We start from the raw sequence: 13,580 nt of genomic DNA, 5'->3' as shown, positions 1-13,580 counted from the left end.
TTGTATGATTCTCAGACAAGTGGATTCTTGGACCTAAGTCTGTCTCTCAGCAGAGCAACGACCCTGCTGGAAAGCAGTGTCTCTCTGCAGGTGCGGGAGGGAACATCCGTGATTGCTTCAGCCTGTTTCCCAGCAGGTTCCCCTGGAGGCCCAGGGACAGCTGGAGGGAGCCCAGAGGGGGCAGAGCAAGTGCTGCCTTGGGCTGGTCCTCTGCTGCTGAGCTGGGCTGGGCTCCTGGGACAGAGGGAGCTCATGGCAAGCGGGCAGCGCTGCAGAGAGACAGCTCTGCCCAGGAGCAGGGCTGGGGGCACTGCCTGCAGGCATCGAGAGGAGACCTGCAAGGCAGAGAGAGCTTAAAGGCAGCGTGGAGTGGGAGGATGCTGAGAGCTCACTGCGGGAGAAATCTTCACAGCCCTCTGCATGGTAAGTCTGTGGGTGCAGGGCAATAGAGCTTCAGTTCCTGCAGGGATCTGGGACATCTGACAGTGTATGGGATCTGGCAGGAGGACTCTTTTTTTCTCTGGTGTAGAGGAGAAGGGTGTGCTGCAGAGCAGGGCTTCCCTGCTGCCCTGTCAGAGGGACAGGGCATGAGGGCTGCCTTCTCCTGGCACCAGCTGCAGGGCTGTGAAGCCGGGTGTGCATGCAGGGGTGCCCAGGGCTGTCCTTCAGAGCAGGGTCCTGGTGTTTCAGGGGCTGAGTGATGGAGCAGGGACTTTGCTGCCTGCCAGGGTCAGCACTCAGCCTGTGCAGGGAACTCCCCATGACAGTGTGGGGAGAAGGTGTGGGTGAAAGAAATGACCCCTGGAAGGGCAGAGCAGGGTGCTTCTGCTGTCGAGAGGCTGCTGCATGGGTCACGTTTGCTCAGAGCTCCAGCTTAGCCCTGGGCATTTCCGAGGGGACTTTCAAGAAGAATGTCAAGGCTGCATTCTCCTGAAAAGTAAGGAGTCTTTGCTTTGAACTTTTATCCTCCTGGTGGGTGGGTGGGCAGTGTGAGACTAAAATTTATTTCTCCCCTCTGGAGAAGGCACCGAGACCCCAGTTGTCCTTAGGACTTGTCTGACGTGGTCTTTAGTCCCTGCACACACAGACATGCCCCTGGGCAGTGCCCGGCTGCCAGGAGGGGTCTGCAGGGCAGAGCTGAGCACACAGCGGTTGGGAATGGGTCTCTGAGCAGGGACAGGGAGGAGACAAGGGGATGGAGAAGCAGCTGCTGACAGGGACAGCTCCAGGCAGCAGAGACAGGGGCAGGGAGTGACAGGGAGCTGCTCCCAGAAATGCCATGGGAGGGGGAATTCGGGCAGCTCCCTGCCATCACTGGAGAAACCTGTAGTCTTTTCTCGCACCCAGCAGATCCTCTGCCCTTACGGCCATGGGGACTCAGTCACCTTCTCAGTGGCCTCAGCCCTGAAGAGAAGAAATTATCAAATGCCCTACCATCTGTCCCTCTTCTCCCTCCATTGGCAGCAGGTCTGTAGTGTTTATCCATTTTTGTCCTCCTGTCCCTGCTCCCTTTTTTCTTGTCACTGGAGAAGAATGGGGAGGGGGAATTTGGGTGCATTTCAGAGATTTGTCCATGTGAGTAAAATATCGCAATCCCCTCCTAATCCCCAGGCTCCCAGTGATACAAATGACAAAACTCTCCTTTCAGGACATCCCATCTTTAGGACATTCGCTTCTTTCCCTGCCAAAAGCACTCCTTAATTGGCGTGTGGAAACCAGAACAAATACTCAAAACAAAATCCCCAGTTTTGGTTGCATTGGCAGTGACAATGCTGAAAAGCTCTTTGATATGACAAATGGATTTACTCTAAGATGACCCCATGTTCCCATTTACCTCTTGCTGTAGGGCAGCACTGACTCCTCAGGATCCCAAAGCAGAGCCCGCTGCTCCCAGTGGCACCCTCAGCCAGCACCAAGCACAGCTCAAGAAAGGGACCTACAAAGGTCTTTCTGAAATACGAGAGGCAGCTTTGGTGGGGTTTCTGTGACAAATGCATTATGTTTAGCTCAAAGAATTTTCTTCTAACTTGTCACTGGCTTTACCCTCTTGAACAGTGCCCCATGCCCAGAAGAAGCTAATGTCCAACAGCAGCTCCATCACTGAGTTCCTCCTCCTGCCATTTGCAGACACGCGACAGCTGCAGCTCTTGCACTTCTGGCTCTTCCTGGGCATCTACCTGGCTGCCCTCCTGGGCAATGGCCTCATCATCACCGCTGTAGCCTGCGCCCACCACCTCCACACCCCCATGTACTTCTTCCTCCTCAACCTCTCCCTCCTCGACCTGGGCTCCATCTCCACCACTGTCCCCAAATCCATGGCCAATTCCCTGTGGGACAGCAGGGCCATCTCCTACTGGGGATGTGCTGCACAGGTCTTTTTCTTTCTCTTCTTCATCGCAGCAGAGTATTGTGTCCTCACCATCATGGCCTACGACCGCTACGTTGCCATCTGCCAACCCCTGCACTACGGGACCCTCCTGGGCAGCAGAGCTTGTGTCCACATGGCAGCAGCTGCCTGGGGCAGTGGGTTTCTCTATGCTCTGCTGCACACGGCCAATACATTTTCACTACCACTCTGCAAGGGCAATGCTGTGGGCCAGTTCTTCTGTGAAATCCCCCAGATCCTCAAGCTCTCCTGCTCACGCTCCTACCTCAGGGAAGTTGGCCTTCTTGTGCTTAGTGCCTGTTTAGCATTTGGTTGTTTTGTTTTCATTCTTTTCTCCTATGTGCAGATCTTCAGGGCCGTGCTGAGGATCCCCTCTAAGCAGGGACGCCACAAAGCCTTTTCCACGTGCCTCCCTCACCTGGCCATGGTCTGCCTGTTTATCAGCACTGCAGTGTTTGCCTACCTGAAGCCCCCATCCCTCGCCTCCCCAGTTCTAGATCTGGTGGCGGCAGTTCTGTACTCGGTGGTGCCTCCAGCAGTGAACCCCCTCCTCTACAGCATGAGGAACCAGGAGCTCAAGGATGCCCTGCGGAAAATGATGAGCGGGTGCTTTTCAGAAGCAATAAACTGCCTGTTTTTTTCTACAGAGCATTCATAATGTAACTCATTAAATACCCAGCCTGCCTCTCAGGTTTGTGGTGCTGGTGGGGCAGGGGCTCTTTGTTTTTCTTGTGATAATGTTGTGCTCATTGAAATTTTATGATTCATCCCACTTGTAATTCACTGTCTACCTGTAGAATTTGACCTAGAGGCTGTGTAAATGAGGCACAGTTCTCGCTCTGTTATTCAACAGAATAAAGGACCCTCCAGCAACTTGTTTGTACAAGAATGTTCCTCTGAGAACCTGGTGAAGCTGCAGGGCAGTGCCTGTGTGCAGAGGGGAAGGGGAAAAGAGTCTCAGCACAGCAGCACTGCCAGGCAGCACCAGTGCTTGGTCTTCCCAGAGCTGCTCTCTTTCCACTCCCACACTCTCCTTCTGAGCCCTGGCTTGGTGTAAGCCCTGAGTGCTCTGACATCTCGGTCCCAGTCCTGCTGTGTGGCAGGACTCCCAAGGGAGAATCTTGGTTCTGAGGAATTGCTGTATTTACACTGGCTTTGTCACTCCATCCCCGTGCCCCACTGGCCACTGTGACCAGGGTTCCCTCGGTTGCCGTCCTTGTGCTGACAACACATTTAGAGAAGCCCTTCTGGGTGCCCTCCCCATGCATGACCATTTCCAGCCACCTCCAATCTCTGGCTTTGCTGGCTCCATGCCTGCACTTACAGACCAGGTGTCTGTCTGCCTCCCGGGCAGGCTGTTCCCCCTCCAGCCTCCCTGCACTTCCTTCTGGTGTTGGACCTCCTAAGTCAGGGGGGTCCCTGTTCATCCACGCTGACCTCTTGCCAGGTCCTGCTCGACTCCCTGTGCATCAGGCTGGCTTCTGCCTGGGCTTTGAGGACGTTGTCCCTGAAGATCCAGGAGGGACTCAAGGCCCTTTCTCCTCCAGGACAGTCTGTCCTGGGTTCAGCTGGGATAGAGTTCATTTTCATAGGAACCTGGGAGGGGGCACAGCCAGGACCGCTGACCTGAACTCGCCAAAGAGCTATTCCATACCATGTGACATCATGCTCATCATATAAATGGGGAGCGGGGTGGGGAGGTGTCTCTCTGTTTTCAGTGGGGGAACTGGTGGAGCGTCAGGTTCCCGGTAGTGAGCAGTTGCACTGCGCATCACTCGTTTTGTATATTCTTTTATTAGTACCGTTGTTGTTGCTGTTGTTGTAACTTCTCTTTTTGTATTGTCCCAGTAAATTGTCCTTATCGCAACCCATGAGGTTCTGCGGTTTGTTTTTTTTTTTTCTTTTCCACTTTCTGGTTCTCCTCCTCATCCCACCAGAGGGGGGCAGGAGGAGTGAGCGAGTGGCTGTGTGGTCCTTTGTTACCAGCTGGGCTGAAACCACAACACAGTCCAAGCAGATCCTCAGCTACCAGAAAGCAGCTCTCCTGCAGTCCCGCACTGCCATTCTGCTAGTTGTCCTACTTCTCCACCATCTCATGGTGGTAGCAGCCATGGCTGCCCTCCTTCTTCCCATCCCCAGGCAGACCCACCCTGTCTGTCAGGAAGAGACCAGACCTAGACAGCTCATTGAGTGTCTCTGTCAAAAAGCTGTCTTCCACACCCTGCAGGAATCTCCTGGCTTGCTTGTGCCCAGCCCTGCTGCCCTCCCAGCAGACTGTGGGGTGCTTCAACTTGCCATGTCATCGAGGACCTGTGACCATGAGGCTTCCTCCAAGGCAAGGCTCTGTGCACACCAGCCTCCCCTCTGCACAGAGCTCCCCTCCACCTCCTCACCCTCCACCTGCCTTCCTGAGGAGCCCTTGGCACCCATGGCTGCCCTCCCACCACTCCAGCTGTCCCACCAGGTCTCTGCAGTCCCCATGGGGTGGGGGAGCACGTTTCTGCCTGCCCAGCAGAAAGGACAGTGCTGGGGAGGGGAGAGGAGGGGCAGGTAAAGGGGAAGGGTTTTGGTGGGTTGTCTGGGAGGTGACTCCTGTTGCTGGAAGAGGATGATGCAAGGAGAGGCATGGTAGGTGGGAGGTGGATTTTAAGGTCACTTCTTTGGAAAGAACCCAATTGGCCAGGTGCTGAGGCAGGCCCAGTGCTGTCACCTGGAGTGTCGGAAAACCCACCCAGCAGTGCTGAGATCTTGGGAGAGGGGAGGTGCAGAGGAAGGTGAAGATGGCATTGCTGTGAGCTGGAGTGTGAGTCCATTTCTCTTGCTGCTTGACTTGTGTCCTGGTTTCAGCTGGGATAGAGTTAAGTGTCTTCCTAGTAGCTGGTACAGCGCTATGTTTTGACTTCAGTATGCGAAGAATGTTGATAACACTGATGTTTTCAGTTGTTGCTCAGTAGTGTTTAGACTATAGTCAAGGATTTTTCAGCTTCTCATGCCCAGCCGGCGCACCTGACCCAAACTGGCCAACAGTGTATTCCATACCATGTGAAGTCCCATCTAGTTTAGGAACTGGGAAGTGGGGGGCAGGGATTCGCCGCTCGGGGACTGGCTGGGTGTCGGTCAGCGGGTGGTGAGCAGTTGCCCTGCGCATCATTTGTACATTTCAATCCTTTTATTACTACTGTTGTCATTTTATTAGTGTTATCATTATCATTATTAGTTTCTTCTTTTCTGTTCTGTTAAACCGTTCTTATCTCAACCCACGAGTTTTACTTCTTTTTCCAATTTTCTCCCCCATCCCACTGGGTGGGGGCGGGGGGGAGTGAGTGAGCGGCTGCGTGGTGCTTAGTTGCTGGCTGGGGTTAAACCACGACAACTTGTTGCATCACAAACCCCCATGTGGCACATGTGGCAGCTCATTCCGTGGAGAGGGGTAGAGATACGCAGAGCCAGCATGGTTGGGCTGTTGCATGTGAAGTCACCTCATGACAGCAATGTGAGTGACCAGGAGCAGGCAGGCATCATGGGATCATCAAGGACACCAGATGGGAAGGCCACAGAGAGATGACTGTGCCCCTGGTGAGGCCCTGCCCTGGGGTGAAGCCACCTGTACGTGATATGGGAACCTATGGGACATGGCAGGAGAAATTGTGGGACGTGACAGAGAAGAGCGTGAGAAGGGACCAGCAGTATGGGCAGCACCCTGTGTCCCGGCTGGGTCTCACAGGTGGCTGCAGATGTGAGAAGTGGCCAGACGGCACAGAGAGGAGCACCAGGGACCTCCTGGGCAGTCTTGTCTTGCAAGGCCATCAGTGCCTGGGGAAGCCATCAGGGATGCCCTTGAAGTCCCAGAGGACCAAGGCGATGGTGTCCAAACTATCAAATTTGGGTACAAATGGAGAAAACCTGAGACCATTGGGGGAAAACTAATTGGTGAGGGTTATGAATTGTGGTGGAGACTGTGGCAGAGAAAGGCAAGGGTCACGGCATATCATGGAAGAAGCAGCCCGTGGAAGTTTGGGAAGGAGAGGGCTGCAAGGGCCCAGGTGCCTGTGGGGAAGTGGCTGGTCAGTGCTGGTCTGGCCAAAGCCTGTGCCTGATCACCATGGTCTGTCCTGCTTATTCTAGTGGTTTCAGTTGTGGTAGAGTTAACTAACTTCATAGCAAATTGTATGGGGCTATGTTTTAGATTTGTGATGGAAACAGTGTTGCTAACACACCAATGTTTTAGTCACTGCTGAGCAGTGCTTGCACAGCGCCAAGGCATTTTCTGCTTCTCACGCTGCCCTGCCAGCGAGTAGGCTGGGGGTGCAGAAGATGTGGGGAGGGGACACAGCTGGGACAGCTGACCCCAACTGACCAAAGGGATCTTCTGTACCATAGGATGTTATGCTCAGCTATAAAAGCTGGGGGAAGAAGGAGGAAAGGCGGAATGTTCAGAGAGATGTTGTTTGTCTTCCCAAGTAACTGTTACGTGTGAGGGAGCCCTGCTTTCCTGGAGATGACTGAACACCTGCCTGTCGATGGGAAGCAGTGAATGAATTCCTTATTTTGCTTTGCTTGAGTGCACAGCTTTTGCTTTACTTATTAAACTGTTTTGATCTCAGCCAATGAGTTTTCTCACTTTTACCTTTCCCATCATCTCTGCCATCCTGCTGCGGAGGAGCGAGCGAGCAGCTGCATTGTGCTTAAGTGACTACCAGAGTCAAACTACGACATTTATTAAACTCTGCTCCCAGCTTTTTTCTGTGTGAGTAGGCTCACTGCTGTGTGTGTGTTTGGGCGTGAATGTGTGTACATGCTTTGCTGGTCAATTGTAATATATGAACCACTTGTGGAACCTTTGCACCCGATCAGCCTGAGAGGGGGAAGAGGATGGAGCCCATTGTGTTGCTCATGGTTGTGTAAGTGCTGCTGTCAAGGTGCTGCTTATTTAAGCAACCCAGGGAAGACTCCAGGTCCATGACTTCTTGTCTTATTGGGGACTTTAATAACCCTGACACTCACTAGAAGGGGAACACAGCAGGATGCATGCTGTCCAGCAGATGTCAGGTCACAGTCAGGAGGGATTGGCCACACGAAACCTCATGCTATGCAGTAAGGGTTCATCCAAAGTCCTGCCTCTAAAGTGGATGAAGGCTCTGAAATGACATAGGACAGGGACTGCCTAGGCGGATAGCAGCTCCACAAGAAAGGGTCTGCTGATCTCTGGGTCACATTAGGCAAAAGAGGAGCCATCAGCAAAGATGGCCAACAACATCCTGGGCTGTACGAGCATGAGCACAGCCAGCAGAAGCGATCAGCGCTTGTTACACCACACCCAGCATACTTGCCCAGGTTTTGGTTCCTCACAGTGCCAGAGACACACTGGCAAGCTGGGGAGGCGCAAAAGTTCAGCAGAGGGCCACAGAGATGGTCAGTGTTGGAGCACTTGCCCTGCTAGGAGAGGCTGAGGGAGCTGCCCTTGTTCAGACTGGAGAGTGGAGGGCTTTGCAGAGAGGGTATAACAGACATGCCTTGCCTACGATGAGATTTCCAAGAAGACACTGTGGTGCAAGGCAGGAGCACAGGAGGCAATGAGATGAAGGACGAGAGGGTCAGGCTCAATATAGGGAGAAACTTTTGCAACGTGAAGACAGTCAGACATGGGAAGCTGTTTCCCAGAGAGTGCGCTGCCTCCATCCCTGGCAGTTTCTCAGACCCATCTGGATAAAGCCGTGAGAAACCCGGTGTGACCCTGCTTTGTGTACAATGTTTTCTACAGATGTCTAAGAAGGTCCCTTCCAGCCTGGATGACACTTTCATTCCTTACCCTTCATGTCCTCAACATGAAGGAAAGCACTCAGGTTCCCTCTGACTGTGGAAAGAATTCACATCAGCTACAGGGCAGCATCACAGGCACCCCAAACAGTCCCAGTGACATCCCCGGCCTCATCTTTCATTTACGGGTTCCCTTTTTCCTGCCTCTCAAATTCTGCATTCTTATCATCCTCACACCTTCCAAGAAGTCCAGCCTCCCCTGGCTGGCTGGGATGGAGGTAATTTTCTTCACAGCAGCCTGTACAGTTCCAGATTTGGGATTTGTGACCAAACCAGTGTTGATAACACTCCCATGTCTTAGCTATTGTTGAAGAGTGCTTGCACAGGGCCAAGGCTTTTGCCATTCCTCACGCTTCCCTGCTAGTGAGTAGTCTGGCAGTGGGCAAGAAGTTATGAGGGGACACAGTCAGGATGACTGACCCCAACTGACCAAAGGGATATCCCATCCCCTATGATGTCACGCTCAGCGATTAAAGCTGGAGGAGGAGGAAGGAAGAGGGGGCATTTGGAGATACACCATTGCTCTTCCCAAGTAACCGTTACTGGTGACAGAGCCCTGCTTTCCTGGAAATGACTAAACACCTGCCCGTCAAGAGGAAGCAGTGAATGAATTCCTTTTCCTTCGCTTATAGCCACAGCTTTTGCTTTACCTATTCAAGTCATCTCATCTTGACCCATGAGTTGTTCTGAAATTGCCCTTCTGATTCTTCCCCCATCCCTCAGGAGAGGGCAGTGAGTGAGCAGCTGGGTGGGGGCTTAGCGGCTACATTGTGGACTGTTTTCTATTTTCACTAAAAACAGTAACACTATCATGCCCTAAAATTTCTTCTCCTTCCTGATGATGATAAACATAATTTCTTGACCTTTACTCGTGTCATTCATTCTTAGTTGACAAGACAGCTATAATTTCAGAGTATTTAGCCTCTGGCAGGAAGTTTTTAGAACAGTGCTTTTTCTCTCATTGCTGACTCTTTCTTATCCTGTCATGGTAACACCTGTCAGACAATGTTGCCCCTAATTCATTTCTGCTCTCTAGCTTTCAGCCTTATTTCAAGTGTGTCTGTATTTGTGTGTGTCTATTTGTGTGAGTTTCTTGTTTTACCAAAAACATGTCAAGGGACAGATCCAAAAGTGGTAAAAGCGCAAAGCAGGCCAAATGTTTATGTGGTGGACACTGATACACCACCATTCTCTTCATTTTGGATCTCTGAAGGCCTAACCCTTCAGCAGAGTGCCTGCAAGGTCTGAAGCCCCTCCATCTGCCCTGTAGGTCGGCATTGAAAGTGAAATTCCTCCAGTCAGAGGTGGTGTTCCGAGTCTTCTCACAGCCTACAACACCACAGGGGTCAGGAGATATCCCAGGACACCTCAAGGGGCATCATACTCCTCTGGACCAAAAGGTGGAATCTCAGGGCTCATGGCATACCAACACCTGTGTTCAGGGATCTGGTCAAATGACCCATCTCCGTCTCTGTAGCGGTGCTTGAGTTTGCTCAAGGAACCCTTGAGTTGATCCCCATGCAACACTGGTTGTCCTCCTCCGCAGGAGGAGAACACAGGGGGCATCCCCTCAACACAGGGGGTATTCCCCATACCCATCCTCCCTGCCAGTCTCTCCAGCAGAGGCTGTTTTCCTCCACTGCAGAACCCCAGGCAGGCAAACTGTCCCACCACATCTCATTTAATCCAAAACCCTCACAGCTGTGGGACAAGCCACAGGGCTCCAGCTCCTCCTGCCTGTGAGCCACCTCCTCCTGCCCGTGCACCTTTGGGCTGCAGCAGCTCAGCTGTGGCACCAGGGTGGAGCACAGACTTCTAACAGGGAAACTTGAGCACTTATCCTGCCCAGAAGACCGTTGTGCAGGGAGCTGTGCTGCACTTCACGTAGAGCCTGGCCTTCACACCTGTGCTGTGCTGCATGGATCCCTTGGATGCTGGACAACCACAGGAGCTCATTGTCACAAGGAGCCTGCAGGCAGCTCCCATGCAGTACCAGCCCTTACGCCTCCTGCCTAGCCTTGCAGCAAGAAGTTCTCATGAGAACATTGTTTCTGTTTGACTGTAGAGATGATGAAAAGAGTTCTTTTCTTGTGAGAAAATCCTTATGGGTCCCTTCCAACCGGAGATATTCTGTGATTCTATCATCTCCAAGCTCCAGAATAGTCCATGCTGGACCCATTAGGGGTTGTGTGTGTATGTTTGTCTGTTTCTGGGCTAACTGGGGAGATGAGGGGATCCCAGGTCACCTTCTGGATAGGCTGCAATTCTCAGACCTGCTCTGGGAGGGATCTAAAACCTGTGTATGTTATATGGATCTATATCTTCCACGGCCACAGGCAACCATACAGAGTGACATGGCAGTGTTTGGGAGGTGAGGAGCAAGGATGTCCATATGGTGATGGACCTCAAGGAGACTGCTTTTCCTACGTGTCCACACCTCCTTAGGAGACACTCTGCATCAATATCAATGGGAGAATTATTCTATCCATTTTTCAAAGTACTGTTTACACAACTTCCTCTTTAACTACACTCTTGAAACTTCTCTAATTAAGCATGCAAGTCTTGAAGACTAGATGTAAATGATGGAAGAGACATGGCTCCATCAGTCTTCTCTGATCACTGCCAGTCCCGGGCAAATACCTCAGATACACTGGGGCTTCCAGCAGTTTGCGCTGGGTGCTTATGGCCAGACCATGGAGCTCTGCCTGAAAACATGAGAACTGCTCCCAATAGTTCAAATGAAACAATTAAACCCACACTTTTTCATCAGCTGAAATGATTCAATACTTCCAAGAACATGTCCATGGTGGGATTTCTATCCTGCCAAAACATGAATTTTCAAAATGTGTATTAATTGTGGGAGAAGAAATATTGACCTTACCCTGTGCTTGCCTTGCCTGTACTCTCCCTATTATGCTGTGGATTTATCCTTCCCAGTGTTTCTACCTGTCCTTATTAAACTCACCATGTCTGAAGTCATCTCTTCAGAAGCCTACCTGGACATGTGCACTTCCCATTGTTCTCCAGAGGGCTTCCTCCTCTTACCCTTTGATCATTCAGATCCCTCTCACCTGTCTCCCTGCTTTGAGCTTCAGGGAAGTAAAGCTTCATAGTCTGTCAGTAGTCTCTCTCAAACTCCCTACCGGCAACTCTTCAGTTGTGGTGATGGACCTCATTGGAAGTTGCCTAAACTAACCATGCAGCTGACAAGTCTGTTTTATTGTTGATTAAGTTCTCTTGGTTTATTTTTAATTTCTTTCCCTATTTACAAAAAAAAACCCCTTTCTGCCTGTTTACTTCCAGTTCTCTTAAGAAAAGCAGGTAGGAATTCCTGCAAAGAAGCTGTAACAATCAGGGGCAGGCTTCAGTGGAGAAGTCTGATGTAAAGAAAAGTGATGTAATTTCCAGGGGGCCAATGAGCCAAATAGGTATGTTGGAGAGGTGAGGAGGAAGGTTGTCCATGCTGTGTCTAGCCTCAAGGCACTGCTTTTCCTGTATGTGCACACCTCCTTAGGAGACACTCCGCATCAATATCAACTGGAGAATTCTTCTACCACTTCTTCAAAGCGCTCATTGAAAACATCCTCTTTACCTGCCCTCCTGAAACCTCTCTGATTAGCTACACAAGTCTGCAGTACCTGAAGAAAATGATGGAAGAGTCATGGCTTGTTAGGGATTTTGGGATCTTAATGAGCCCCTGGTGTCTTTGGGGCTGAGTCCACGAAGCTCAGGTACTGGGAAGAGGCTGAGAAAACCTTTCAAAAGCAAACACCTGAAGTACCTTGCAGCATTAGTGGGCCCCACTGAGGGCCATGACTGACAAAGGCTCCCCATGGACTCGTTAGAGCAGTTAATCAGAGGCTGTGATTCCAGGTAGGCCAAGGCACTGTGCAGGTGCCTCTGATGCTGAGAAAGCCCTGGCTTTGCTTTACGAAGCACAAAGGCCAAGCCCTGATCTCAGGCCAGTGGGAAGGGCATCCTGTCCTTCACAGACAGCTCAGGGCTCCTCCTGGGAATGTGGGATCGGGCTGTGCAAGGCTGAGGCAAGGACAGCAATGGTGCAACAACTTCCAGCATCCTGTCGGAGTTCCAAGGAGGCAACAAGGTCCAAGTGCCATGAGGCCAACATGTCTTCTCATAGGCCTCGGTGGCAGAGACAACTGCCACAGCCAAAGGGGACAAAGATCTGGGTTCTGTTGGTGCCTTCCAGCCTTGCCAACACCCTTTGCCATCTCCACCGCAGGCTGCTCCACACTGTCCTACACCTGCCCCTCTGTCCCTACAGGCTGTACACATTCATCTCCCTTCCCCACCTTGCTCTCACCCCAGCATTTCTGTACCTTCACTGGTGTGTCTCCACCCTCACTGGCTGTTCTTTGAAACACAAAGCCATGGGCTGATCCAGACTCCCTCTGGGTAACCTCTTGCACCACAGCACTACCCTTCAAGTGACATTTCCTCACCCTGACATCCAATGTCCACCTGCCAAGTTCCACTTTGTGGCATTGTTTTTCTCTCTCCTGCTTTTCCCCGCTACCAAGGAAATCTCGACCATCTCAGAAACTACCCTTCAAGCAGGGAACCCAACCCGTTGGCCTTCTTGTGGTCTTTCACCTGGCCAGATAGAAGGAACCCCACCATGGTCTTCTAAATCACATGACTGCTGCTGGCCTTTCAGCTTCTCGGATAGACACAACGTGTGCCTGCTGCTGTCCCATCATATACTCAGGTGTATCGCCCTGCTCTGCACTCCTGTGAGGTGCCCCGTTGTCATGAGGAATGGACACAGGGACCTCAGTTCAAGGAAGCACATGGCACCCAGTGCTGCATCCAGGCAGTTTCCCTTGGGATGTTACTCCCAACGTGAAGTGACCTTGAGGCACTGTCTGTGCCACAAGCCTTCATGGAACTCCCAGGTATAGCTGATGGCGTTTGTGCTCACTCGGGTTCATCGCACTTCACGTACACGTTGTGCATGCTTACATCTCCTCTGGACAATGCAAACATGGACTTTTGACCTACTCATTCAGGGTCCTTCCATGGAGGGACAAAGAACCTCTCCAAGCTGGGGTGACAGGCCAGTGCTGGAAATGGTGGTTGTGAGGGGCTAGTTGAGGATGATTGCCCTGGGGCAGCTTCCCCAGGGTGTCCAGCAAAAACGGGCACAGGGCAGACCCTGCTCTGCTGGTCCTTCAGGTCTCTCACAGGAGGCCTGGCTGTGTGAGGACACTGCTGCTTGCCCCAACCCTGCACACTCACACTGCTTAGCTATACACCCTTTTTTTCAACTGGGGGCCACTTTGTTGGGCATGCTCTTGAGAGAAATTTTGGAAGAAGACCTAAGCCTTCAGGCACTGCCCTAAGGAGATCACGTTTC

General features: G+C 51.8%; 1 protein-coding gene across 1 annotated transcript; it reads left to right on the top strand.

Annotated features, from left to right (window-relative positions):
• Positions 1 to 227: 227 nt before the first annotated feature.
• Positions 228 to 3,044, top strand: LOC138682855 (olfactory receptor 14A16-like). The gene is made up of 2 exons (XM_069774380.1): positions 228 to 423; positions 2,056 to 3,044. The coding sequence occupies exons 1-2, from the start codon at positions 378 to 380 to the stop codon at positions 3,042 to 3,044; spliced, it is 1,035 nt and encodes a 344-aa protein (XP_069630481.1). The 5' UTR covers positions 228 to 377.
• The last annotated feature ends 10,536 nt before the right edge of the window (positions 3,045 to 13,580 follow it).

Source organism: Haliaeetus albicilla, chromosome 29 (genome assembly GCF_947461875.1).
Source record: "Haliaeetus albicilla chromosome 29, bHalAlb1.1, whole genome shotgun sequence".
NCBI classification, from domain to species: domain Eukaryota; kingdom Metazoa; phylum Chordata; class Aves; order Accipitriformes; family Accipitridae; genus Haliaeetus; species Haliaeetus albicilla.
This window is presented reverse-complemented; position numbering and strand designations above follow the sequence as displayed.